The sequence below is a fragment of the Erinaceus europaeus genome, chromosome 6 (genome assembly GCF_950295315.1).
Source record: "Erinaceus europaeus chromosome 6, mEriEur2.1, whole genome shotgun sequence".
In the NCBI taxonomy this organism is placed as follows: Eukaryota; Metazoa; Chordata; class Mammalia; order Eulipotyphla; family Erinaceidae; genus Erinaceus; species Erinaceus europaeus.
Window position 1 is genome coordinate 52,819,349 of NC_080167.1, and position 27,639 is coordinate 52,846,987.

General features: G+C 43.5%; 1 protein-coding gene across 2 annotated transcripts in view; it reads right to left on the minus strand.

Moving 5' to 3' along the window:
- NMT2 (N-myristoyltransferase 2) overlaps positions 1-21,186 on the minus strand; it is a 45,220-nt gene extending 24,034 nt beyond the window's left edge. Inside the window, exons 1-4 of one of the 2 annotated variants that reach the window (XM_016189618.2) lie at positions 20,976-21,166; positions 5,572-5,707; positions 5,141-5,183; positions 418-562 (exon numbers count right to left, since the gene is read on the minus strand). In XM_016189618.2, the coding sequence (XP_016045104.1) occupies positions 418-562; positions 5,141-5,183; positions 5,572-5,707; positions 20,976-21,003 (352 nt within the window). In that variant the 5' untranslated portion in view covers positions 21,004-21,166. Of the gene's footprint in view, positions 1-417; positions 563-5,140; positions 5,184-5,571; positions 5,708-20,975 lie in introns of both variants that reach the window. The other variant, XM_007526104.3, reaches the window with a different exon arrangement.
- Positions 21,187-27,639: the final 6,453 nt, after the last annotated feature.

The following is a 27,639-nucleotide window of genomic DNA, read 5'->3' on the forward strand; positions in this document are numbered from 1 at the left end:
AAACCTAAGAATCTGCAAAAAAAAAAAAAAAAAAATGCTTATGACAAACTCCAAGCTCAGAACTGAAAACAGCAAGGTGAGGGAGATTCCTCTCTTACATACATTTTTATTGTGCTAGTGTTTCAACAGTAGGGAAATTGGATTTTTATAGGAATCAGGATAAAGTTATTCCTCAAAGGCAATACCCCATCTATGGCCATACCACCCTGAACATGCCGGATCTCATCTGAAAGGCAATCCTACTAGTCTAGTATGTATAGTTTAAAAGGCAATATTTTAACCTGTTGAAACAGGTTAAAATATGAAACTAATATGAAACCAATTATATAAATGAAGCAAAGTCACTTTGGTGCATTTTTGCATGTTGCTAATCAGTTTTGTTATTTTGGGGTTGGGGGAAAAGGCAGAAGAGCTTACTTAGTTTAGGTACCGGCTGTGTGTCCCAAAACTGGTATCTGTGTTTGGCAGCCTCATCAATGTTCCTGGCGGGGCCCTGGCATGCCGATAACAGCTCCATTGCTCTCTGGATGCCCTGCAACTTCTGCATTGGGATGGTGGGATTCTACAATTGCAAACACATAGGACACACAAGATGAAGCTGCTGCTGGTCCCAAACCTGGAGCAGACATGAGGATATCTGCCTGGAGAATATAACACTGCAAAATAATCAATCTCCCCCTAAGTCTGGCCAGGGCTGTGGGCTGGAGTATGCCACCATAATAAAGCTCTGGCGAATATGCTGTGCTAGAGATAACTAGCATTGTGTTACTTGGCTGTCTCCAACACTCATCTGGGTAAGAGGCAAACAGGAGTGACATGCAAGGCATGCATCACGTCACACAGCAGCCAGCCACCAGCGGTGGACTCAGTATTAGGGGTGAGCTCTGCAGCCACAGTGGGGTGGGGCAAAGGGGGTAACCTCTAGAATGGAAGCTAGAAAGACAAGGGAAAAAAAAAGGACTGACAGAGAAAGCTGAAGTTAGCACTGAGGTGGGAAAGAAGTTAACCAAGAAAGGAAGCTTCTGTAGATGCCTTCCTCTTGACTATACTCTGTGCTCTCTTAAACCCGCACTGCTGCAGAGACAAGTGTGCCACCAGGGATGAGCAGCTGCTCTATAAATTACATCCTTTGCAACCAGAGCCTGTTCTCCCTACCGTCCCCAACCCAACTGCTGGCAACTGACCTCCTTTTATATAAAACACAACGCCAGTCTATAAAGCTAACAATATCTTTAAATTCTAAAGTCTGTTCCTCAAATCCAATATTCCTGTAATCTCTGAAGACTTTCCATTCTTAAAAAAAAAATCCTACTGGTTCAAGCCCCCTGGTCCCCTCCTGCAATGGGAAAGCTTCATAAATGGTGAAGTGGTACCGCAGGTATTTCTCTCCTATTCTATCTCTCCTTTGCCTCTCAATTTCTCTGTCTTTATCAAAAAGGAAAAAAAAAAATCTCTTTAGTGGAGCAGTGCTGTGGTGTCTTCCACTCTATCTCGTATCCTCTATCTTAAAAATAAAGTGAAAAAGGAAAGTTTGCAGGGAGCAGAGGAATTGTGCAGAGTCCCACCAATAATCCTGGTGGGAAATAAATAATTTTGAAAATCACTCAAATAATATAATACAGAGAAAATGAAGCTGTACTTGGAGAATGTTACAGGGAGGGCTATATATAGAAGTCAGCATGTTTTTTCAGTTGAAGAGATAACTGATTAGTTTCAGAAATGTGAGGCCACACAGAGGGTGCTCTCTACTTGTTTAGGAGTGAAGAACCCTTCAGCATTCAGACAATGGGCACATAGAAGGTACAATTGACCTCTGGTGGTCTGTAAACAGCAGCTGGGGACTTCTGTTTAATTTTGATCCTGAAATTTGTGGCTTGGAACAAATCATCAAACCTGGAAATCCCCTGCTTGACCTGTAATAAATAAGACCTTGCAAGCTCATTATTCTTCACCTTTTTTTTTTTTTCCTTTTGCCTCCAGGGTTATCACTGGGACTTGGTGCTGGCACAGCTCCTGGAAGCCATTTTATTTGATATGACAGAGAGAAACTGAGAGGGGTGGGGGAGACAGAGAGGGAGAAAGAAAGATAGACACCTGTGGACCTGCTTCACCACTTGTGAAGTGTCCCCTTGCAGGTTGAAAGTGAGGGCTAGGACCCAGTTCCTTGTGTGGGTTCTTGTGCTTAGTACTATGTACGCTTAAGCAGGTGCGCCACTGCCCAGGCCTCATTCATTCTTTATTCAATGAGTTTCCTGAGGATTCTCACCAGGAAACAGATTTAAGGAAACTAAGTGCTAGAGTCTAAACAGAGGAATGTCAAAGCCTCAACATCTCCAGGGCAGCCACAGGGCTCATGAATTGTTTATCTCATATGTGAACTGAGATTTAAATCACAAGGGCCATATCTTAATTAAATATATTGATTCCACAAAACACTTTTGCTTTTCTAGCTTACTATACTTTCTAGATTTCTGTTGTTTGGATGTCCTTTGAATCTGCAATATTAACACCTCACAAAATGAAACACATTCTCTTGACTCCACATCAGTACACTTTATTAGGAGATCTACATCTTCAAAGGAATTGAGAACACAGCATATTCTAACTTGTAACACCTTGGCATGTATGTGTTTATCTTTACAAAAGCAAAATGGAATCAGTCTTACAGGAATAAACCCATGGTGTTGGCTATTGTGTAACAAATGTGAATCAGCACCTTTGTTCCAAAGGAGCCAGTGATACCCCAGCAGTTCCACAAATCAGAGCTCAGAGTAGATTCTATACTACTGAGAGCCTTAGCAGTTTGACCAGTCACTTTCATGTAAGAAACAAGCCCAATGCTCACTATTGTAGTTCTTCCTTCCTTCTTCCTTCCCTCCCTCTCTTCCTTACTCCTCCCTCTTTTTACTTGATAGGACAGGAGAAATGGAGAGGGGGGTAGGAGGGAGAAGGAGAAAGAGAGAGCAAGAGAGAGAGACTTGCAGCACTGCTTCACCACTTGTGAAACTTCCCCCTGCAGGTGAAGACTGGGGGCTCCTTGCACATGGTAATGGGCACACATGGTAATGGGCCCAGTACCCTCAATGCTTTCTTTAAAAGACTTTTTTTTTGGGGGGGAGCATCATTGGAGCTTCACTGCTCTGGGCTGACTTTTTGATTGGGGGAGGGGGGTGCAGAGAGACAGACACGTTAAAGCACCAAAGCTTTCCCTAGGCCACAGGGGCTGAGGTTCAAACCTAGGTTGTGTGTATGGCAAAGCAAGTGTCCCCCAGGTGAACTATCTCACCATCCCTCCCAGTAACTTCTTAAAGGTAGATCGAGTAAGTATCAGTTTCAAGTCACGGTAACAAGTCCATGGTGACAAAGCAGTAAGGAAAACCAAACTACGGAAGGTTTTTTTCCCCCACTGGACTTTGTGCCTGCTCGATTCTATTGCTCTCCAGTGGATTTTTTTCCCCCTTCCTTTTTCTAGAGAGAGTAAGAAACAGAGAGGGAGAGGAAAAAATGGAAAGGAGAGATAACATAGCACTAGCTCCACTGTTTGTGCTCCCACGTGGAAGCTGGGGCCCCACACTCAGGTGCTCAGGAATGATAAGGAGGAGCTCTACCAGGTGAGCTATTTCCCAGCCCCAATACATTTTAAACCTATCCATTCACCTGCTGGAGCAGCACCACCTGGGGAAAAATGAATTTGTGTTAGGTAAGGTGAGAATGTATGTGAACCCCATACTAGTTTCCTACCATTTTATTCTTATATGCCACTTTTCCTCCATATTAAATAGCAACTACACTCTTTTCCAAAGTTAATATACTGGAAGAAATGTCTAAGTCCTCTACCACTGAGCAAGCTATAAGAATCCAGACAAACATCATGTTATGTTGGATCTTTAGTATAGATGAGAATATTCTCTATACACAGGTCACTGTAATTTTAAGTATTAATTAACTCTAGATTAAAAAAAAAAACAAGGCATGGGGAAAGCTCACATTAAAAATATTCTGACTTACTTCTGATTACAAACGAAATGAACTCTCTACCATGTCATGCCAACAGTTCCTCCTGCCTTGATTGGCTCTGGTTTCTTTTAAGCAACCAGAGGGAGGGCAAGGGTTCAGAACCATAGAGTGCAGGGATGGGGTAAAGCTGATGGTAATGGTAGAAGCAACAGGGAAATGGTCACAATGGTATGTAAGTAGCACTGTACTGATCAGATGGAGCGACCTTTAGAAATGGAAAAAAATACCTTGTAAGTAGATGGTATGCTGTCAGAGTTACCTTGGGAATGATGTCTGTCTGTTGGGCAGAGTAGTACTTAGTGCCTGGGAAGCAAGCTGAAAGGCTATGGAGGAAGACACTATTTTTCTTCTCACTTTACTAAGGTAGTCAGGTGAAAATGGGGGCACATGATTTTCCTGTTCAGTGATTCTTGGCTCTGATCATAAAACAACCACCAACAAAGCTACCTGCACACACAGATTCACACCACACGGTGTCAAGTTTGTTAAAAAAAGAAAGAAAGAACCACTGCAAAACTTGCATGAGAGCAATGTACACTAGCATGTGCACAGCGCTTTGTCACTGAAAAGCCATTGAGTAATGTGACCTGACTATAACCTTTTCCCACAGCTCTATGAGTGGGGTAGAAAGCATCATGCAGCTGAAGAAGTAGACTGAGGAGGGCAGAGCCTGGTGCACAGGTACACATGCTCAAGAGTCTAAGAGCCTGGACTGAGCTTGGGCTTTTGCTGCACCTCCTGAGCACCCCTCCCACCCCCAACTCTACACTGTCCATAGCTTCTATATCATCTCTATACCACTATCCTTCTAATTCTAATGCTACCCCTCTGTGGTATGAGTTTCTTGCATCTGTGTATTTCACTGCCAGTACACTAGGGTGGGGTTCATAGCCAGGGTGATTGGGGCTGGTCCCCCAGAGAAGGATGCCTGCTATCTGCACCAACACACACACATGAGGCTAGCCATCTGCCAACATGGGGCCTGGCCAGATGACTTCTGGCTGAGTGTGAAATGGATGTTTCTTCAGGGGGAGTGTTGGAAGCTATTATTCCCCACCCTTGGCAATGGAATTGAGAACGGCCACTGAAGACTGGTCCAATTCAAAGTCAATGTCAGACTTACCCGAGGCTGCTCCTGTGGAAATCTGCTGCCAGATGGTGTTGTGCTATTCAGGTAATTAGACAGACACCCAGAAAAATTAAAACATGAATATCTTCTGAACTAAAAGTCATAAAATATTAAGTGTAACTTAATTAAAAAAAAACCTAGCAAGTTTGCATTGAGACTTTCTTCTATAGAACTACAATCTAAATACTGATTCACTGGGAAAGGGGAAAAACAGGCAGAATCTAAACACACACACACACACACACACACACACGCACACATAGTATGTACCTCTCAGGTGCCAATGTCAGCTTTACCCTCTGGCTTCTAGTGTCATTCAGCACACAGTCACAACAGTACCCTCACCCCACTACAGAGGTAAGCTCGAAAACCCGCTTTTGCATGCATGGGAAACCACAGCAGTTAGCATAAGCCAGGACTCTCACTTTTGATGGCAGCTGAATTTTAATTTCCTGGGAATCTGATGCAGAGTCTGACTTGGTGCCTCCAGAATTTGGTTTCTCTTTTTTTCTCTTCTGCTTCTTCTTTTTCTTCTTGGTACCCAAATCCCCTCCAGGACTCCTGTGAGAAAATTCAGAGGATAGAGAGAAAAAAAAAGTCAAATCACATAAAGTTTAAATGGATCACAACTTTATCAGTAGAAAAAAAAAAAAGTCATACAAGGGGTAAAAACTGGGAGATGAAATCAAACCAGGAAGTTGAGAGAACAGGTAACTCAGAATATTACCAGGCATACAACAGGTGCTGTTTAAGCAAAGAATTACAGCTATAAAGTATATTTTATAACATATGTCAAATAGTTTTCACAGTTATCACCTATCTACCTCCTAGTTAGCCTCTTAAGGGAGAGACACAAGCCACAAAAAAATGTCATTATAAACATCTCTTGGGTATAATGAAACACAAATATTGATACAACACAATCAGAGGAATTGTCTATTTAAGAGGAAGCTTTCCCCAATATTTTAACTGGAAGAATTAACAACAATAATAACAAAACAAAAAAAGTCCATGCAACAAATTAAACCAACTAATTGGGAAAACATCTCTCTGGAACCCATGTCATCTTCTCAAAGTGCAAAAAAGATGCAAGATTTCAGTCTCCCATCAATTTGTGATTTCCTCTGCCATAGGATTCACTGCAGCCGGTAAACACTAGAGATTAAGAGTGCATATTGCCAGACATAGGGGAAAACATGAAATTCATTCTTCCATTCTATCATTTTGAGTCTGTGTTTTCTTTTTTTTTAATTTGTGTTTTGGGCCCTGGGGTTTCATGTCTCTGTGATTCCATCACTCACAGTGAACTCTTTATTATTTCCCATGTTCCATCCAATCACAGATAGAAACAGAGAGGCAGAGAGACACAGAGAAGAGAGCTATATCACAATATTGCTTTCCTATCATGAAGGCCCCAAATCCTGGTCCTTGTGCATGATAATGTGTGCACTCTACCACCTCCTCACTCTGGCACATACAATATTGGAGATCAAACACAAAACCTCATGCTTGACAGTCCATCATCCTGTGCACTGTGTCACCCCCTGAGCAGCAACCAGTATCTTTTCTTTTTTATTTACTTATCTATTTTAATTGTTTTATTTTTTTAATTGGGGAATTGTTTTACATTCAACAGTAAGTACAATAGTTTGTACATGCATAACATTCTCCAGTTTCCCATATAACAATACAACCCCCACTAGGTCCTCTGAATCCTTCCTGGACCTGTATTCTCCCCACCCACCCACCCCAGAGTCTTCTACTTTGGTGCAATACGCCAATTCCATTTCAGGTTCTACTTCTGTTTTCTTTTCTGATCTTGTTTTTCAACTTCTGCCTGAGAGTGAGATCATCCCATAGTCATCCTTCTGTTTCTGACTTATTTCACTCAACATGATTTTTTCAAGGTCCATCCAAGATTGGCTGAAAACGGTGAAGTCACCATTTTTTACAGCTGAGTAGTATTCCATTGTGTATATATACCACAACTTGCTCAGCCACTCATCTGTTGTTGGACACCTGGGAGCAACTAGTATCTTTTCTAGGTATTACTCAGGTCACCAAGGACACTTTGCTGCCTGCATGCATGCACAGGGCAGCAAAGGAACCTTCTGACTTATCGATAAAATTGTGGGGCTGTTTTTAACAGCATAACTTAAGAGTCCCCAAGCTGATACAAATCTTGTGATCCAATAGCTAGACCCTAAAGGACTCCTCTCTCCATCATCTGCTATTATTACTATAGCATCATTACTTTATGTACTATATACCATGCAATGCATTATCACTATTCATCACATATTATGCACTGTATTATTCTGTTGTGTTCCATTACTAGTATATTAAAACAGTAATATATTTTTTGTGTGTGTATGTGTTGCCATGGCCTAATGTACTGCTCCAGGCCAACTTTTTCGGAGAAAGAGGGGTAGGTAGAGCACTGCTCCACCATTCTTACAGCTTCCTCTAGTGTGACAGTGCTCCAAAGAGATGCTGGGGTTCAGATCCAGGGTCTCCTTCATGGTAAGGCAGGTGCTCTATTATGTGAGATATTTCCTGGCCCCTGTTTTAATCTAAAATGGATACTGCATTTTTCTATAAAGTCACATAATATACAACTATTTCTATTTTTTAAACTTATTTTTTAAATATTTATTTATTTATTCCCTTTTGTTGCCCTTGTTGTTATTGATGTCTTCATTGTTGGATAGGACAGAGAGAAAAGGAGAGAGGAGGGGAAGACAGAGAGGGAGGGAGAAAGATTGACACCTGCAGACCTGCTTCACTGCCTATGAAGCAACTCCCCTGCAGGTAGGGAGCCGGGGGCTTGAACCGGGATCCTTACGCTGGTCCTTGCGCTTTGTGCCATGTGCACTTAACCGCTGCGCTACCGCCCAACTCCCTTAAATATTTATTTTTATGTAATAGAGACTACAACACTGCTCAGCTCTGGCATAAGCTGGCAGCAGATATTGAACCTGAGACCTCTGAGGCCTTAGACATACAAGTCTTATGCACGAATGCCACACTATCTCTTAAAGTCATTTCACAAATCATAAAAGGCATGGTTAATAATGAGAAAAGCTGTTTTTAGCAACAACAGCTATGGATTTATACATTGCTGTTTTCCATCCTAAAATAGGCCGCAGAGCTCAAATTTGCAGCGACAGTAAGATCCCACCAAATGGTATACCCTGGTGGTCTGAAAATAGGAATATGCCCCCCCCCCACGTATAAGTGAGCAGTTTATTTTCATCAGTAGAATCAAATCTGTGCTATTGTGATGTTTATATTTAAAATAATCTGGTGGCTAAGGACTCCAAATATATCTAACTAGCAATTGGGCTCAAAGAGACATAGCACAGCCAGATACTGAAGTGAGAAACAGGCCATGGGTGAGTATGGCTTTGCACATGCTCTGACTTGGACTTTAAACTTGCTCTGAATATTCTAGGCTTTCTCTCCTTTGTGTTTTCATGGGTGGCACCTTACAAAGCAGTCAACATGCTGTATTGTGATGGTGTGATCCCTATACATATTTGTGTCAGGTGTGTGGGGGACAGAAGAATGTTCTTTTTATTTGTATCCCTAAGGCTTCCTGTAGTTGTTGTTTGTTTGTTTTTTTTTAAAGAATTTATTTATTTATTCATGAGAAAGATAGGAGGAGAGAAAGAACCAGACATCATTCTGGTACATGTGCTGCTGGGGATCCAACTCAGGACATCATGGTTGAGAATCCAATGCTTTATCCACTGCACCACTTCCCAGACGACTAGTTGTGATTTTTTATCACAAGTGCTCACTGAATACATAATTCTGTTTAATGACATGACTAATCTAGTACCACCATTTTTTATTACCAACTGGTAAAATAACCTCTGAAAGCTACAGTTTTCCCTCTCAGGAGGTAGACTGTGGCCAGTACATGTATGTACTGAGCAATTACTATGTGCTCAGTATTGTGCTGCGGAAGGGTGCTGAATCCATAGTGAACATGCATGTCCTCAGCTACCCAACTTAGGGAACTATAATCTCTTCACCTGCAATCCTTTAATTGCCACTGCTTATGGCTATCTTGGAAATCAACATGATCTTAGGACCTCAAAGCTTTTCTTTCCAATACACTTAATTTAAACTCTCTCCTGAGATTCTCAAACAGACATGATAGGCCTAGACCTCGAATAAATCCCTCTCTTCATTGTTACCGGTCATTTCTATCAGGAACAACAAAATAGACCCCTTTGTGGGCCCCCATAGGACCTTGCCCTCAACTTGGATCAACAATGGTAGGAGAATGTTCTATACAACATACTTTATGCTACACCTGAGGAAGATGGGTCCTGATATTGGGGCAGCTTGGAATGTTCCTACTCATGACCACAGAATGTGAGCTCAGATCTGCAGGGATGCAGACGTCACATAGGCTCCTAAGCTGAATATGGGCCCCAAGTGAGATCAAATCGATGGGGTTTACAGTCAACAATATTAATACACCTTTCCCATATTAGGGAGCCACTCTCTGCCCTGATCCAGCTTTCTGGTCCTTTTTCCAGCCATGACATCATCTTCCCAGACAATAACTAGGATCCACCTGCATATCAGATTTCAGGCTCAGGGGAAAAAAGAAAAAAAAAAAAAAACTAGTATAGCCATAGACCTTTTGGAATATAACTAAAATATGCCTACTAGCTATCTACAAAATGGAGTACCCCCAACTCTTCATCTGCACTATTCCAACCTTTAGGTCCATGATTGGTCAACGATTTGTTTGGCTTTGTATGTTAACTCTCTTATCAACCACCAGGTTCCAGATGCTAGCAAGATGCCGACCAGATTTCCCTGGACAGACAACCCCACCAATGTGTCCTGAAGCCCCGCTTCCCCAGAGCCCTTCCCCACTAGGGAAAGAGAGAGACAGGCTGGGAATATGGATCGACCTGTCAACACCCATGTTCAGTGGGGAAGCAATTACAGAAACCAGACCTTCAAATCTTCTGCATCCCACAATGACCTTGAGTCCATACTCCCAGAGGGTTAAAGAATAAGAAAGCTATCAGGGCAGGGGATGGGATACAGAGTTCTGGTGGTGGGAATTGTGTGTTGTACCTCTTATCCTATGGTTTAGTCAATGTTTCCTTTTTATAAATAAAAAATTTTAAAAAAAGCAACTCCAACTTTTCAAGAAGTCTTTTTCAGAGAGATATAGGCTGAATGTTTATATCTAGTCAGTTGGATGGATGTCTCTCTACAGTGGAGAATCCAGGAATTTTTGTCCTGTATGGATATTTTTCCCCTAAAGCAGATGAAGTTAACTGATGGACAGTAGAGTGGGCACAGATATAAACAGTCAAAACACCAGACTCTTACACTAAATAATCTCTTCAGTATGTTTATACCACCTAGTTGGTAACTTACAAGACTCATGTGTAATGAAGTTTCCCTTAAATTAAATTTGGGGAGTTAACTGATATTATGCAAAACCCCTACTCAGTGTACTGTTGAAATTATGCTACCTGGGGGTTGGGTAATAGTTTGTCCAGTATGCCATTTAACTATGTCTGAGGACCTGCGTTCAAGTCCCCTTAAATCACATGGGAGCACGTTACACAGGGGAGGCATCATAAGTGGTGCTGTGGTGTTTCTTCTCTCTCCCTCTTTGTTTCCATCTGGAAAAAAAAAGTCTGCCAGGAGTGGAGGACTTGTATAGCTGCAGAGTCCTGGCAAGGCCCCAGTGGCAAACAAAACAAAAAACCAATTAAAACAACACAATTATAGTACTTGATTTTGCTATGATGGAAAAGCTACTGTCATTTTTGTTAACCCCTATTCGGTCAAGGGCTTTTGCTTGTTTGCCTGTGTTCTCTTTCATTTGAACTTTAAAAAATAAAATGATGGGCAACCAGAGAGATAGCTCGAGTGGCCAAGCACAGGACTTCCTGCACCTTCTTCTTCTAGCGTTTGCCCTTCTTCCGTAGCCAGTCAACAGCGTCAGGTTGAGCCTGATGTAAAGTTTCGAGACCTCCTTTGAATCTGGAGAGGTGGCAGTTGTTGACTATGTGGATCATAGTCTGTCTGTAGCCGCAGGGGCAGTTCGGGTCGTCTCTGGCTCCCCAGCGATGGAACATAGCAGCGCACCGGCCATGGCCTGTTCCATAGCGATTGAGGAGGGCCCAATCATAACGTGCTAGGTCAAAGCCGGGTTGACGCTCGCAGGGGTCTGTGATGAGGTGTTTGTTCTTTACCTCAGCTGACTGCCGACTCTGTTTCCAAGAGTCTGGAACAGAGAAGTTCAGTGTAGGTGTAGGTGGATGACAAGACGTCAAGCGTTGGACAGGGTGGGTGAAGATATCCGCGTATATTGGCAGGTCCGGTCGAGCATAGACGTGGGAAATGAACTTAGATGATGCCGCATCCCAACGAATATCTGGCGGGGCGATGTTGCTAAGAACTGGCAGCCATGGAACCGGGGTGGAACGGATGGCTCCAGAAATTATCTTCATGGAGGAATATAATTTGGAATCGACCAAGTGGACATGGGGGCTACGGAACCATACTGGGGCACAGTATTCTGCAGTGGAATAGCATAATGCCAGAGATGATGATCACAGTGTGGAAGTGCTCGCTCCCCATGAGGAGCTGGCCAATCTTGCAATGATGTTATTCCTCGCGCCCACCTTTGCTGCGGTTTTTATGAGATGTTCGTGAAATGACAGGGTGCGATCGAGAGTAATGCCAAGATTGACTGGCTGGGCTTCATGCCGGATTCTCGTATCGTCAAGTTGCACATTAAGCTCACGCGAGGCCGAGGCATGGTGTAGATGGAAAACAGATGATACCGTTTTTGCAGTGCTAGGGATTAGTCGCCATTTTTTACAGTAATCAGATATCAGAGACATGTCTTTCGTGAGTGTTTCCTCGAGGATGTCAAACTTCGATGCCTGAGTTGCACAGCAGATGTCATCGGCGTAGATGAACTTCCTTGAAGAAGTTTCTGGAAGGTCATTGATGTAAATATTAAATAGCGTAGGAGCCAGAACAGAGCCCTGGGGGAGGCCACTTGAGACAAGTCTCCATCTGCTAGACTTGTCACCCAGATGCACCCGGAATCTTCTGTTTTGGAGAAGAAACTTTTGCACCACATGTGCAAAAGTGATGCTCTGATTCTCTCTCTCATTAAAAAAAGAAATCTTAGGGAATTGGGCGGTAGCGCAGCGGGTTAAGCACATGTGGTGCAAAGCTCAAGGACCAGCGCAAGGATTCTGGTTCGAGCCCGGCTCCCCACCTGCAGGGGAGTCACTTGACAAGTGGTGAAGCAGGTCTGCAGGTGTCTATCTTTCTCTCCCCTTCTCTGTCTTCCTCTCCTCTCTCCATTTCTCTCTGTCCTATCTAACAATGATGACATCAACAACAATAATAACTACAACAACACCAAAAAAAAAAAAAAAAAAACAAGGGCAACAAAAGGGAAAGTAAATGAATAAATATACATATAAAAAGAAATCTTAAACAAAGAAATCTTTAGCAACAGAAAGCTCACTGGATAGGGCATGTGCCTTGCTATACATAAGGCCCAGGTTCAAACCTTGGCAATACATGGGAGGTGCCACAGCAGCATAGGAAGCTCTGGTGCTGAGTTGTCTCTCCCTCTCCCTTTAAATTATCTTTATTTATTGGACAGAGATGACCAGAAATCAAGAGGGAAGGGGAAGACAGAGAGGGAGAGAGACAGAGACACCTGCAGTCCTGCTTCACCACTCACAAAGCTTTCCCACTGCGGGTGGCAACTGGGGGCTTGAACCCAGGTCCTTGTGCACTGTAACATGTGAGCTCAACCAGGTACGCCCCTCCCCCATCTCTATCTGAATGAGTATTGGTCTGAGAGCAGTGAAATCATACATGTGAGGACCCAGCTTGGCAAAACAAAAACAAAATGAAACAAATAAACAAAAAAACCCTGAGCTGGCAATTCAGCCCCTGAGGTATATAAGCAGGGGCAATACACACACTTGTCCACACCAGAAACTGCACAGGAAAGTTCACAGCAGTACTGGTCAGAGAGTAGAAACCATATAGGTGCCCAAGAACTGGTGAATGAATAAAGAAATATGGTATATCCACATATTGAGATGTTTGTATATTTATCTTTTCCTATAATATGGATGAGCCTTGAAAGCACTGAGTGAAAGAAGCCAGACACAAAGGACCACACAGCGTATATAAACACAATGTCCACAGTAAAGAAAGCTGTAGAGAGAGAAAATACATTCATGGTTGGCAGGGTCAAGGATTTCCAAGAAATACCCACAAGGAAAAGCTTCTCCATTTGGCTCTCTCTGGAAAGGCAGACATTTCAGTGGTGTCTAGAGAGAATCTCTGGCATATTCAAAGTATATGCCAATAAACTCCTTCCCAGCTATGGAAATGCCAAATATTTAATAAGCACATATAACAAATCTCTTCAAAGTAGTTTAGGATTCTACAGTTAGTTATGAACAAAGGAACAGAAGCCTGTGAAGATTCTGCAGTTGCCCCCAGAGATACATGTGAGGTGGAGATTGCCGACTCACAACATCCAAGCCTGCTTCCTCACCAGGCTGCAGGGACAGCCCATGGGGCTGAGGGCCATGCTGTGGGGTGGGAGTAGATGTGTAATCTGCCTCTTGCGCTGTCCTGGCAGCCTCCTAGCTGAGCTCCTCCTCAATTTTCCTTTCCCTGCACTGACTGGGTGTGGAATCAGAGCCAAGAGGTAGGCAGAGCAACAGGACATGGGAAACCTGGCTTCTGGCTGACAGGAAGCCGCATGGATGTCCTCTTGTCATCCATCTGAACACCCACACTGGTCTGACTTATGAGCAGAAGGGAGATTCCTACTATGTTGACCAACTACATATGTGGGCCTATTTACAGCAACTTAATCCAGTATAGCTCATACTTCTAGACTCTGGAATCTAGAGCAACACCAAAAGCATAGGTGCTCAGCCTATGGTATATGAATCCCAATAATAAGACAATTTTATACTTCATAGGCTTCCACCAAAGAGATCACTTAGCTCCTTCCTCCCCTTGAGAACCATTAATAGGGCCAAAGAGGCAGCTTACCAGTTAGGGCTTGAGCCTTCTCCAGGTGCAAGTCCTAGCACCACATGCTACCATTCCTTGGTACCAGGGGAAGCTCTTGCACTGTAGTCTCTTCCTCTCAATATATGAATGCAAAAATGGTGGTCTAGAAGTGGTGAAATTGCATATGGGCAAGGCCCCAAATCCACAAAACAAACAACCCCCCAAAAAACTTATTGATAAAATTTCCCCATCTACTTCCAATGCCCTGTACAGAAAATTATGAAAAAAGATTTTAACTTTCACTGCATTTTCTAAACCATCTATAATAATTACAAAGCCTTGACCATTAAAACACTATACTACAACAAAGCTTAACGACAAAGAGCTCAGTGAAATAGGATAGACAAACCCGAAACAACTCACAATCTACAGTAACTTGATCTATAGAACAATTACATCAATCAGTGGTGAGAAAACAAATGTCAATAAATTGCATCAGAAAAACTGACTTGCTGTATGGAGTATTAAATTACTTTGCTATTTCCCACAGAGTTAAAAATCAAATCTCAAACAAGTTGAAGAAGCAATTTTGAAAAGAAAAACCTTAAAATTAAAGACAGTGCTTTTTGTTGCTTTAGTAAATATCTCTCCAGGGCCTAGAACAGTATGTAGAATATATAGTGAATGCTCAAGTGAATAGTTACTGAACAAATAACTTCATGATGTCAGTGAAGGAAAGAATCCCATAGTAAGGGCCCATGGATAAAAACCCTAAGACCAATGGGAATAACTTGGCCATACCAAAGTGAAAAATTTCATAATCAACAAATTTTTAAGAAGTTTTTATTTGCTTTCACAACAGAGAAGACCAAAGCACTGCTGTGGCTAATGCAGTGCCAGGGATTGGGTCTGTGTCCTCTTGCACCAGGCCCCACACTCTACCACCGAACCATGTTCCTTCCTGTCTGCTATCAACAAAGATTTACAACTACAGAATGAGGCAAGGCAGTTCTAGAGTACAAACAGTGCCAACAGCCGCAATATAGTTTTTTCAGTTCACGTCTGCTCTCCAGTGTAGTAGAGAGGTACTTGGCCAGGAATGCAGTCATGCGCTGAGTCTGACCACCTGATTTTGAAACCTGGCTCCATTACTTCCTAGTTGTGGGTCTTGGCATATAGTAAACCATTCTGTGCATCAGTTTCTAGAACTGCAGGAGGATGACGTTTTAAACAAATGGCATTAGTAAACAATAAGGGTAGGGCAAGTTACTGCACATCAGCACTTCTTACAGTGGCTGGCACACAGAAACCAGTCAGCGTCAGCTATTATTATGATTGTCCTGCTTTAGTTTTCTCCATAGAACTTATTACTAGCTAACACTGTACTCTCTATTTTGTCTCCCTCTATCAATAGGACACAAAGTCCTAAAAGAACATTTTACATTGTATTCCTAGCACCAAAAACCATTTCGAGCATATAAAAGGTCCTTGACAAATATCTCCTGGATGAATGAGAAATCAATTTTGAAAAATCAATGGGAAGAAGACAAAGCCTGTCAGAAGAATTGGCTGAAGATATGAAAAGCAGCTGACCAGTAGAGGAAATCCTAACAGCAAATAAACTTTTGAAAAGGTGCTCAATCTTACAGCAATAAGGAAAATGAAAACACGAGGGAAAAGAACAGCTGAGAACTCCTGGCGAAACAAACTGACACAGATACTCTGGACAACATTTTGGTACCATCACCTTCACTGTCCTCAGAGCAACTAACACTGACGCACACTTACATATTGTGATAGGCATTATACTAAGCACCTTACAGAGAACTACCAGATTTGAACTGTCACAACGTTCTCAGTCCTCTTATTATTGTTTCAGGTTTATTTTACTTTAAAAAATTCTACTTACTTAGAGAGGAGTGACAGAGAGGAGAAACACTATAAAACCACTCTACCATCCATCCATGGAGCTCCTTTGGTGGGGTCGATGGTGCTCCCATGTAATGTGTGGCAAAGTGTGCACTCTACTGGGTATAAGAGCTATCTCTGGTCTCAGTTTGAATAATGACTATATTTTACTCTTCTGATAGGTAAAAAGTCAAACATACTCTCAAATGGAACAATAAAGAACCACCAACCTTTTGTTTTTTTTTTTTTCTTGGTAGAGAACTTAGTTCTAATCCCTCAGTTAACCAAGGAACTAGCTTTTAACTCATATTTATTATGTATACCTATGCTAATAAATTTCAAGATAGCAAAATATGAGTCCTCTACTTAGAATTTTTCTGGAGTTTAGCTCATCTCTATAAGAAGTTTGTTCTGAGTCCAAGGGTGATACCAGGATTTCAGATGCAAGTCTGGGCAGATATGTGTTAATTTCAAGCAAGAAAAACAGTCAATTTCCTATATTTGTTTAATCAGATAGTTCTTTTGGTAAAGATTGTAAACATAGCTTTCTGTTTATATTCATACAGCTGATGACATGTTAAATTTCAAAAGGGCCATTTTGATTTGTCCCTTAAATTTCCATCACATGAAAAATCTATTGACTTTTTTCTTCTTCTTAATTTTTTCAATGATTCCATATAGCTGATTAAAAAGCTCCACAGTCAATGTCAACAACACACTGACAAAATCCCTAGGAACAGCATTCTGCAGAGACTAACTTCATTCCCCCTCCCCCCCCATGAGAGTGGGAGATGAGAGGCTATGTTCTTTGCTATAAGAATTCCAAAATTTTGGGACTAAAAGACAGTCCACACAGTAGAGCACTGCTTTACCAAACCCAAGGACCTGGGCCCAACCCCCAGCACCATGCTTAGGACGAAGAAAGCTTCATTCCTTGGAATGGTGGGGCGGTGCTGTGAGGTCTCTCTATCTGACATTGAAAAAGAAGAAAAAGATCATCAGGAGTTGTGGAATTTTGTAGGAGCAAAAAGGCCAAGGTGCTGGTGGTAGAATTCCAAAGTTTTGATCTTTGCCTAGTAGCACATCTTTCATTTTCCCAAGAAAAAAATTTCTTAAAAACATCTAGGGATAACCCTAAAGCAGTAACACTTTCTCCTGTCTACCTCAGAGATATGCTTGTATGCTTACTTTAGTCCCCGTAGTTGCCTTCTATTACAACCACAGTGACCAAAGGAGGGGCAAGTTTTGTTTGTGAAAAGATGAGAAACACCCACTATCGAGGAAACATGCATCCTGAAAATCAGTGTTGGTACAGCAGGGACAAAGGTTTCGTTTGCTTGACAACTTCAACATTAATTTTATTTGGGTCAATGATTTGCCTCTTTTCAGCACTGGACAATAACCATGCTTACTATGGGATGGCATGCTGAGTAGAGATAACAGCCAACACCTGGTGTGTGTCACAAATGGAAAAGATGCACACTAGTGGGACAAGGATAAGGAGATGGGGAGTTTAGGCCAGGATTCCAGTGTACCCTGCCAGCAACAGCTTCCCCAAAGGCCTTTGAAAGAAAGTTAACAGAAGGCATGCACACATTAAATGGAGAGGAATACAAAAAAGACCCTTGAGTAGCCAGTGACCTAACCTCAGACCCACCTGAGCTAGGTCCTAGAAAGAGAGTCATCCTGGGAGTCGGGCTGTAGCGCAGTGGGTTAAGCACAGGTGGTGCAAAGCACAAGGACCGGCATAAGGATCCAGGTTTGAACCCCGGCTCCCCACCTGCAGGGGAGTCGCTTCACAGGCGGTGAAGCAGGTCTGCAGGTGTCTATCTTTCTCTCCTCCTCTCTGTCTTCCCCTCCTCTCTCCATTTCTCTCTGTCCTATCCAACAACGACAACAACAATAATAACTACAACAATAAAACAACAAGGGCAACAAAAGGGAATAAATAAGTAAAATAAATATTAAAAAAAAAAGAAAGAAAGAGAGTCATCCTGCAAGTAACATCACTAATGTCATAGTCATAGTCACCCACAGCAAAACAAATCTTCAGCAGTTAGGACCAGTTCTAACCAACCACTGGGGAAGCTGTTTTTAAGTTTATTTTTCTCTATGTAGAAAATCTTTGCTAAGAAAATATCAGTAGAAATGAGATTACCTTAGAACTCTGAATTGGACTGAGAGATTTCAAGTTTCCTCAAGCTCTCCCTGCTAATCACATGGTAAAGGTTCTGTCTAGATAACCTTCTAGTCTAGTTGTATATGCTACATATTTGTTGGTAGTTTCACAAGTTAAAAATGACAATCCCTCAGTTCATGTTTGTGTAAAAAAAAAAAAAAACATGAATTTTTTTATAGTGGCATGCTACTTTCACACCTGGGTGGACCAAAAAGTTAACACAAGCATGCTTTCCAAGAGAAATAAGATACAAGAGTGGGGTTCAAGTATTTCATAATACTTAAGCCATTGCTTTTAATTAAACATAAAAGTAACTGCTTTGAATTAAGTGCAAAACATATTTTATTCATGGACTTTTCCAGAAAACTCAAATACTCTCTAGTTTATACAGAGAAATCTATAAAAATGAAGAAAAAGCACATGCAATAATATTTACATTTTGGAACCAAATCATTTAGCTTGGTATTTTCCTTTTGCCTGGTAGTTTCAACTATTCTGAAACAACTTATACATACATTATACTCAGGTGCTATTTTAGTAAATATTGCTTCCACCCTTGACCCCTACACCTAGTGGCCTCAAAGTGTTAACTCACCTTTGTAAAACATACGTCTCATTCTTTCAGAGGCTCTTGGTCACTTAACTTTAAATTAGTTGAAAATGAAGAGGCCAAGGAAAAAAAGGAGCCCTTTATGTTTTAACATTTACAAACCTGAACTACTTAAAGAAAACAAACAAACAACAACAACAATAAAGAAAAACAACCTAGGTAGGTTTCTACTAACCACTCATCAGTCTTCAAGTCAAATAAAACACAAACCACATCCCCAAATTTGGTACACATACATCATCTACATCCAAATCCAAAAAAGTCATTCTAACAAGCTCAGCAGCTTGAATTTTTCACTAATCTCACTTTTTTTTTTTTTAAATTCTCCACCGTAAAACCATTATGTCAATCTCTGCCCACTGGAGGTGATTAGCCAGTTATCTGCTCTTGGCTGAAACATGTCAGTCTACTGGGCAACTCTAAAATCCGAGTAACGGTGCTGACATATTAACTGACATGTAATTAGTGTGCTGATGTGCAAAAGTGAAAACCTCTCAAAAGCGCATGAAGATGCTTCTGGGTGCCAGTCTGAGAAGGTCACACAGCCCACAGATAGGCTTCTGGAGGGATCGATGGGCAGAGAAGAGGGAGTTCGTGTCCTGCAGGGATTCTAGACTGCATAAGCAAAGATCTAATCAGAGTTTCAGAAGAATGAAGAACAATAAACATAAATTACTGTGAATTGAAGAGAGCAATTCAGTCTGCCTAAAAAAAAAAAAAAGAGAGAGAGAGAGAGAGGTGTGTTGATGTTATTTGGGAAGACCCCACATTTGCAGCTGAGCCAGAATCTAGCACCAGTGCTATTGTTTCGAAAACATGTCTATATTTAGCTCTCTCCCATAGGCAAATTTCTATCACTGCATCAACAGCAGTCGGGCTCAGATTCCTGCAGAATTTCCTCTCCTCTTCCAAAAACATATCCAAGACCGGGTACGATAACACTCGGTACTTGCAGCTGCCACTGAGAGAGTATTCACTTCGGAAAAAAATGTATTTTAAAGCAACTGCGAGCGGGAAGATCTATTTCACCAGCTCCCCCCCCACACACACCATTTTGATCTCTTCTCATATGTCTGAACACATGAAAGCTCAGTTTAAAAAACAATAATAAATAAACAGCGTTTACTCAACAGGCAGCGGAGAATGCCCCCCAGGAGGAGCTGCATGGCCGGCTGTGGGGAAGGCCTTCCTCGCTGACCCACTTCTCCCCTGGGCACCCAGGGGCGGCAGGCGGCGCCGGGCTGCACTCCACCCGGGAAGGGAGCCTTCCCGCCCCTAAACCCCAACTTCACCGCCACCACCCTTCTCTGGAAGCGACCTTTTCCTGCCACCGGAGAGCAGATCGAGTCGCGGGGAGCTGGGGGCTGGCGGCCGAGAGGGAGCCGGGGCAAGACCGGCAGAGACCTGGGCAGGTGCGCTCTGGGCGTGCGGAGCGGCCGCGGCCTGCGGGGCTGCACGCGGAACCCGGCCGGGTCCGACCTGCCGGACGGCTCGGCAGAGCACCCAAGGGTGCAGAGCGGAGGACCTCCAAGGCATGGGTCGGGAACACCAAGGGTGCGGGCCGAGGACGCCCAAGGGTTGGGCCAGGTCCCCTCCCCCCAAGTCGCGGGAAAGGGACCCACGAGGCGCGAGCCAGGGGCCCCAGGGCGCAGGCCGGAGGAGGGAGGGGACGCCAAGGCGCCAGTCAGGGACCCCGACGCGTACGCCAAGGACCCCAAGGACGCGGGGTCGGGGCGGCCCTGGGGGAGCCTGGCGACACGGCCGCGGCGCCTCAACTTTGGGCAGCTCGGCGGCTGCGGCCCCCTCCCCAGAGCCCGGGGCGACGGCGGGCGGGCTGGCGGGGGAGGCCGCCCCGACCCGGGGGCGGTGTGTGGGGCGGCGGAGGGCCGCGGCCACCGGCCGGGCCGCCACAAAGGGAAGGGCGCCGCCTCCCGCGGTGCCACTGAGTCACGCGGCAGGCGGGCGGCAGGTGACAGCGGTGTCGCCGGCCCGTGCCTCCCGCCGCCCGGACCACTCCGCGGCCTGGGCCCCTCGAGCGGCCCGGCCTCGGTCCCGGCCCTGAGCCTGCCTACCCCTTGGTGTGCTCGGCCTCCTCCTCATTGTCCCCGTCTATGCCGCACGTGTCCTGGTCGTCCAGGTCCAAGCTCTGCTGGCTGGCCGCAGACTCGCTGTCCTCCGCCATCGCGGCGGCGGCGCCGGCTGGAAGGCGCGCGGACCGCGGGCGTGAGGGGCGGCGAGGCGGCGCGAGCAGCTCCCTCTAGTGCCGCCGCGTCTCCTATGAGCCGCCGGGCGCGCGCCACGCCCACCGCGGATGGGCTCGCCCGCGGCCTCCGCCACGCCCACCGCGGCATGGGTCCGCCCACCGGAGTCTGCCACGCCCACCGCGGGATGGGACCGCCCACTGGCCTCTGCCTCGCCCACCGCAGCATGGGTCCGCCCACTGGCCTCCGCCACGCCCACCACGGCGTGGGGCCGCCCACTTCCTATTCTGTGCCTGTCCCCAATCCAGTGCTTGGGTTGGGGATGGAGAGGTGGTTGAAGGGAAAGGAGCCAAACCCTTAGTTTGGTCCCACGTTCTCCATCTGAATGTCGCAGTGTGCAGAGTCCAAGTTATGTTGCAACTCAGAAAAAGGTATGCCAAGGCCAGAGATGTAGAGAAGCTCCCCAACTCCTGTATATTAAAAAAAAAAAATCCATTTCATACATCTATATGTCTTTCCAATACACTCTAAGATCAAAATCAAAGTCATGCCTCCCCACGCCAGCCCGGTTCTGTGCCCTATACTCTTGGTCTAGAGCAGTTCTGAAATACCCTTGTTTTCTCTGGACAGTTGACTCAGACAGACTCATTGGAGGGGTAGAGGATGGAGATAGCTAGTGTCACACCATTCTGGCTTCCCCAACTGAAGGTCATGACCTAGACCTCCAAGCAAAAGTGAGCTTCAGACAAGGAAAGAAGGCATGGTTACTGATTGCCAAGTGAAAGACAAGTGCAGTTCACTCTTCGTTTGCTGTTGCTGTCTGTGGAAACCATACTTTCCTTTGCTCTCCTGTCTTGAGTAGTATTCAGAGGTCTTACCAGGCCACCAGAAGCTTATGTGATGGTTTTCCAAAGGTGGTGGTCAGAAACTGCTCAATGAGAAATAAAGAAGCTTTCAAAGTCACTTGGGTGACCTGAGAGGTGGTGCAGTGGAATAAGGTATTGTATTCTCAAGCATGAAGTCCTGAGTTCAATTCCCAGCATTACATATGCCAGAGTGATGTCCTGATATATTCCCCTTCTTTGTTTTATGTAAATAAGTAAATAAATCTCATTCATTTGTTTATTATAAAGTCATTCAGGCTGGGTGTGTATCTCAGTAGTATAGCACAGGCTGCATGTATGAGTCCCTGGATTTTGGGAAGGAGTAGCATAATGGATATGCAAAAACTCATGCCTGAGACTCTGAAGTCCCTTATTCAATCCTCCCCATTACCATAAGTTATAGCTGGTCAGTGCTCAGGTATAAAAAAAGCAAAGCCCTGGGTTTATCCAGGGCATCATAAAATCTGTTAAGTCTTGAATTATCAAAGAAAACAGCCTAAAATTACCATTCAGAGCACAGCCACATACCAAACTTCCTGACTGTAAAAAAGCTGGGACACTGTGACCTGAGACATAATGTTCATCATTCATAAGTATACACAAGGAGTACTTGATTCTTATAAAAATATTATTTACTTATTTTGCATAGACACAGGAATTGAGAGAGAAGGGGGAGATAGAAATGGAGAGAGAGAGAATGAGAGAGAGACCTGCAGCATGCTTTCATTGCTCATAAAGCTTCCCCCCTGCAGGTAAGGACCAGGGGCTTGAACCTGGATCCTTCCAAACTATACTGCGTTGTTTAATCAAGTCTGCCACTGCCCAGCCCAAGAGCACTTGATTCTTAATCCGACTCCCCAGTTCATAGAAATATAGATTAACAGCATAGATAGAAAGTAGTAATAGTGGGGGTCAGGCGGTAGTACAGCAGGTTAAGCACACACAGTGCAAAGCGCAAGGACCGGCATAAGGATCTGGGTTTGAGCCCCCGGCTCCCCCTCTGCAGGGGTGTCACTTCAGGCGCACTAAAGCAGGTCTGTAGGTGTCTGTCTTTTTCTCCCCCTCTCTATCTTCCCCTCCTCTCTCGATTTCTCTCTGTCCTATCCAACAAAAACAATAGCAATGACAATAATAATAATGATAATAACAAAGGTAACAACAAGGGCAACAAAATGGGGAAAATGGCCTCTAGAAGCAATGGATTTGTAGTGCAGGTACTAAGCCCCAGCAATAACTCTGGAGACCAAGAAAATAATAATAATAATAATAATAATAATGAGTCTGGCGGTAGCGCAGCGGGTTAAGCCCACGTGGCGTGAAGCGTAAGGACCCGCATAAGTGTCCCGGTTCGAGCCTCTGGCTCTCCACCTGCAGGGGGGTCGCTTCACAGACGATAAAGCAGGTCTGCAGGTGTCTATCTTTTTCTCCCCTTCTTTGTCTTCCCCTCCTCTCTCCATTTCTCTCTGTCCTATCTAACAATGACAACATCAATGACAACAATAATAACTACAACAACAATACAAAAAAAAGGGCAACAAAAGGGAAAATAAGAAAAAACAGTAATAGCGACAATAATAAATGGACTTGCTTATTTGCCTCAATTCAGATAATATGGAATCATGAAAAAAATATAGTCCAGAGCCTCCAGTTTCCCACTGGCAGGGGGATCACTTCACAGGTGGTGAAGCAGGTCTGCAGGTGTCTTTCTCTCCCCCTCTGTCTTCCCCTCCTGTCTCGATTTCTTCCTGTCCAACAACAGCGACAGCAATAACAACAACAATAATAATCATAACAATAATGATAAACAACAAGGTCAACAAAGGGAAAAAATAGCCTCTAGGAGCAGTGGGTTCATAGTGCAGGCACTGAGCCCCAGCAATAGCACTGCAGGAAAACAAAACAAAACACAACCAAAGAAGGGGCTGGGCGGTAGCGCAGCGGGTTAAGTGCACATGGCGCAAAGTGCAAGGGCCAGCATAAGGATCCTGATTCCAGCCACCACCACCCCCCACTCCTGTCGCTTCACAGGCAGTGAACCAGGTCTTTCTCTCTTTCTCTCTGTTTTCCCTTCCTCTCTCGATTTCTCTGTCCTATCCAACAACAACAACAGCTATAATAACAATAACAACTACAAAATGGGGAAAATGGCCTCCAGGAGCAGTGGATTTGTAGTGCAGGCACCGAGCCCCAGATATAACCCTGGAGGCAAACAACAACAACAACAACAACATATACATATATATATATATATGTATGTATGTATGTGTATGTATATATTCCAGCTGTTACTGTACTGTAGAATTTCTTAAATATTTACTGTAACCTCTCCTTATGTACACAGAATATACAACATCTCCACGCCAGGACCTGATCTTTAGACCAGTTCTCTCAGAGCAGTAAGAGGATTGTTCCAAGTTTCAGTCCCTCCTGGGTTTGTCTTCAGTTTTATTCTTTAATAAACTCAACTTTTTGTCCTTTAATAAACTCTGTTTTTCAGTTTAAAAGTCTCCATATAAAACACTACCTAAAATGGGTCCTCATTTTCTGCAAAAGATATTGGGAGGAGTATTTTCCCACAAGGAAGACTCAGTCTGACTTTAAAAATCCAACAAAATAGAGCATCTAAAGGTAAGAATTACAGAGCAATTTCAAATTCCATCAGCCTTTGAGGATCAACTTATGCTGGTCAGGTAAGCTTCTGAAAGTAGTGCAAAAGGAGGCCAAAAACACCAAGGAAATCCATTACTGGATATCACAATTGCAACTATGCTGAGGCAGAGTTACAAGTGACCTCTGGCTTGAAACTTCATGATAAAATAAAATATGGATCCTGTTGTTCTCCCCTGTGAATCTGGAGAGTTAGAAAACTGTAATCCAGCTGAGTAACCAGCAAGAAGCTGACCAGGAACAAATGTATCAGATTAGTCACTATAATCTCGTGTTCGCTAAGTGATTTTTTAAAAATACAAAGCAGAGGCCAGGTGGTGGCATACCTGGTTAAGCATACACATTACAATGTTAAAGGACTCAGGTTCAAGCCTCTGGCCCCCACCTGCAGGGGGCAAACTTCATGAGTGGTGAAGCAGGTCTGTAGGTGTCTCTTTGTCTCTCTCCCCTTTTTTTGTGTTTTATAAATTATTATTTATTTTCCCTTTTGTTGCCCTTGTTTTGTTGTTATTGTAGTTATTGTTGTTGTTGATGTCGTTGTTGTTGGATAGGACAGAGAGAAATCGAGAGGGGAGAGGAAGACAGAGAGGGGGAGAGAAAGATAGACACCTGCAGACCTGCTTCACCGCTTGTGAAGCGACTTCCCCTGCAGGTAGGGAGCTGGGGGCTCAAACCGGGATCCTTATGCCGTCCTTGTGCTTTGCACCACGTGCGTTAACCCGCTGCGCTACCATCCAACTCCCCTCTCTCCCTTTCTATCTCCTCTCCCCCTCTGAATTTTTTTGTCTCTATCCAATAGTAAATAAATAAATAAAATTATATTTTTAAAAATACAAAGCAAAGAAAATCCAGCAGACATGTATTTGAATCTTCCATAAGTTTTTCAAAAAAGGGTTGAGAATGTAAATAATCCTGGAGAAAGAAAACGAGGACATCAAAACACTAGAAAACAGAACATCTGTTCCCCAGAATGGAAAGAAGTTGACCAGATGTCTGTTTAGTACTAGATTGAGGGACTAGACAATATAAATGTTTGTCACTAATTGTTTGAAAGATTGCCACCAATTTTTTAGGTGACCCTGGAGATGTTTACTAAACATCTCATGTTTATGTATAGAAACTCACCATAGCAGAGTGCTGACCTGACATAGTGGCTCTGCACATGGCCTCTGAGGCAGACAGAGCTTCAGGTTCAAACCCTGTTCTTACCAGAAGCCAGTGGCTCACCCTGCTGCGGAAAAAAAAAGAAAAGAAAAGAAACTCACCATGTTTCTTTAAAATGTGCTTACTTTCCTGGTTTAATCCCAGAGTTTGAGATATCAGAGCCAAGGGGCATCTTCTAGAATCTCATATCCAAGATTTATTTGGAGGAATTTGAAGATAGAAAAGAAAATCCATGCATAAATGGACTTGAGTTGTTCAAAGTTGAACTATGACCTAAGGTTATTGTGTGAAGTTATTAAGCTGTAGAGTGTTTTACTATAAAGCAACAACCAATCTTATGCTGCAGAAAATCCAAGATTAAAAGGAAATCTTAAAGTAAAACTCATTTCTTATTGCCACTTGTGACTGCTTTCTGTAGATCTGCATATGTCTTTAAAAAAGACTCCTGCACTTTCTTCTCAGTACCCTTAAGACACTGTGCATTTTAGTATTCCTGATACACTAGTTAACTTTAGACCCAACTATGGATGAAAATTTCCCTAATCAAATATGGAGGGGGAATGCTAAAAAAAATGTTAGAATCAATGCTCAAACCATAAAACTCACAAAGGAATAGATGCATACCCTCATAAAACTATCCAAGGCTTAGTGCATTTAAGGTCCAAACTTAAACTCTATGATGTCCAGCTTTCTGAAGGTCTCTGGGGAAGACCAGCTTTCTGAAAGTCTCACTGGGGAAGATAGGTTCATCTGAGCTGTTGTCAATTCAACCACCAGAAAACTCTTTAGCAAGCAAGTCCTCTCTGAGCAGCAAAAAATTCTCTCAAACTCTGAGTTATTTGCCAAATTTGCCCAACTGTAATTGACCTTAAAGCAAAGAATCAAGGTGACTTTCATATTCAGTTTTCCTATTTTAATTTATAACCACTGATATTAAATTCCCCATGTGGTCGCAGTTTTATTTTTTTTTAACTTTTCTATTTTATTTTATTTTTACCAGAGCACTGCTCAACTCTGGCTTATGGTGGTGCAGGGGGTTGAACCTGGGAATTCAGTGCCTCAGGCATGAGAGCCTCTTTGTACTGTGACCTAATGGGAGTTTGGGACTATTAGCAGACAAATGACCCTGAGGAGGTGCTTCAGAGAAGGGAATGTATAAAAGCAAGGGACTTTGAGCAAGTCTCTCTCTTTGGCTGCTGCTTCTTCTCTTGGTCAGAAGTGTCTCGGCGAGGTGCACCAGGTATCCACCATGGCTACTTCTCCTAGGAACTGAACACATGTGACTCTGCTAGCCGGTAAACTTTTAGCCCCCTCTACAGCCATGAGCAACCTTTACCAGAGCTGATAATTGTTTATCTTATGGGACTAAACTTTTGATAAGTATATTCAGACTTTATGGACCTAGTGTTTTTGTTGTTTTTTTTTCCTCTAGGGTTATTGCCAGGGCTCAGTGCCTGCATCACGAATCCACTGCTCCTGGAGGCCATCCTTTCCCTTTTGTTACCCTGGTTGTTTCACCATTGTTGTGGTTATTATTGTTATTGATGTCATTGTTGTTATATAGGACAGAGAGAAATGGAGAGAGGAGGGGAAGACAGAAAAATAGACTCCTGCAGACCTGCTTCACCACCTGTGAAGCGACTCCCCTGCAGGTGGGGGGCCAGGGACTCCAACCGGTCCCAGCACTTTGCGCCATGTGCACTTAACCCACTGCCTGACCCCTGGATCCCTGGATCCCTAGCATACTTTTAACTCTTGATGATAAGTGCTTATTTTGCCTTTTACCTGTTATACCCTAATAAACCTTCTGTTGTTTAAGC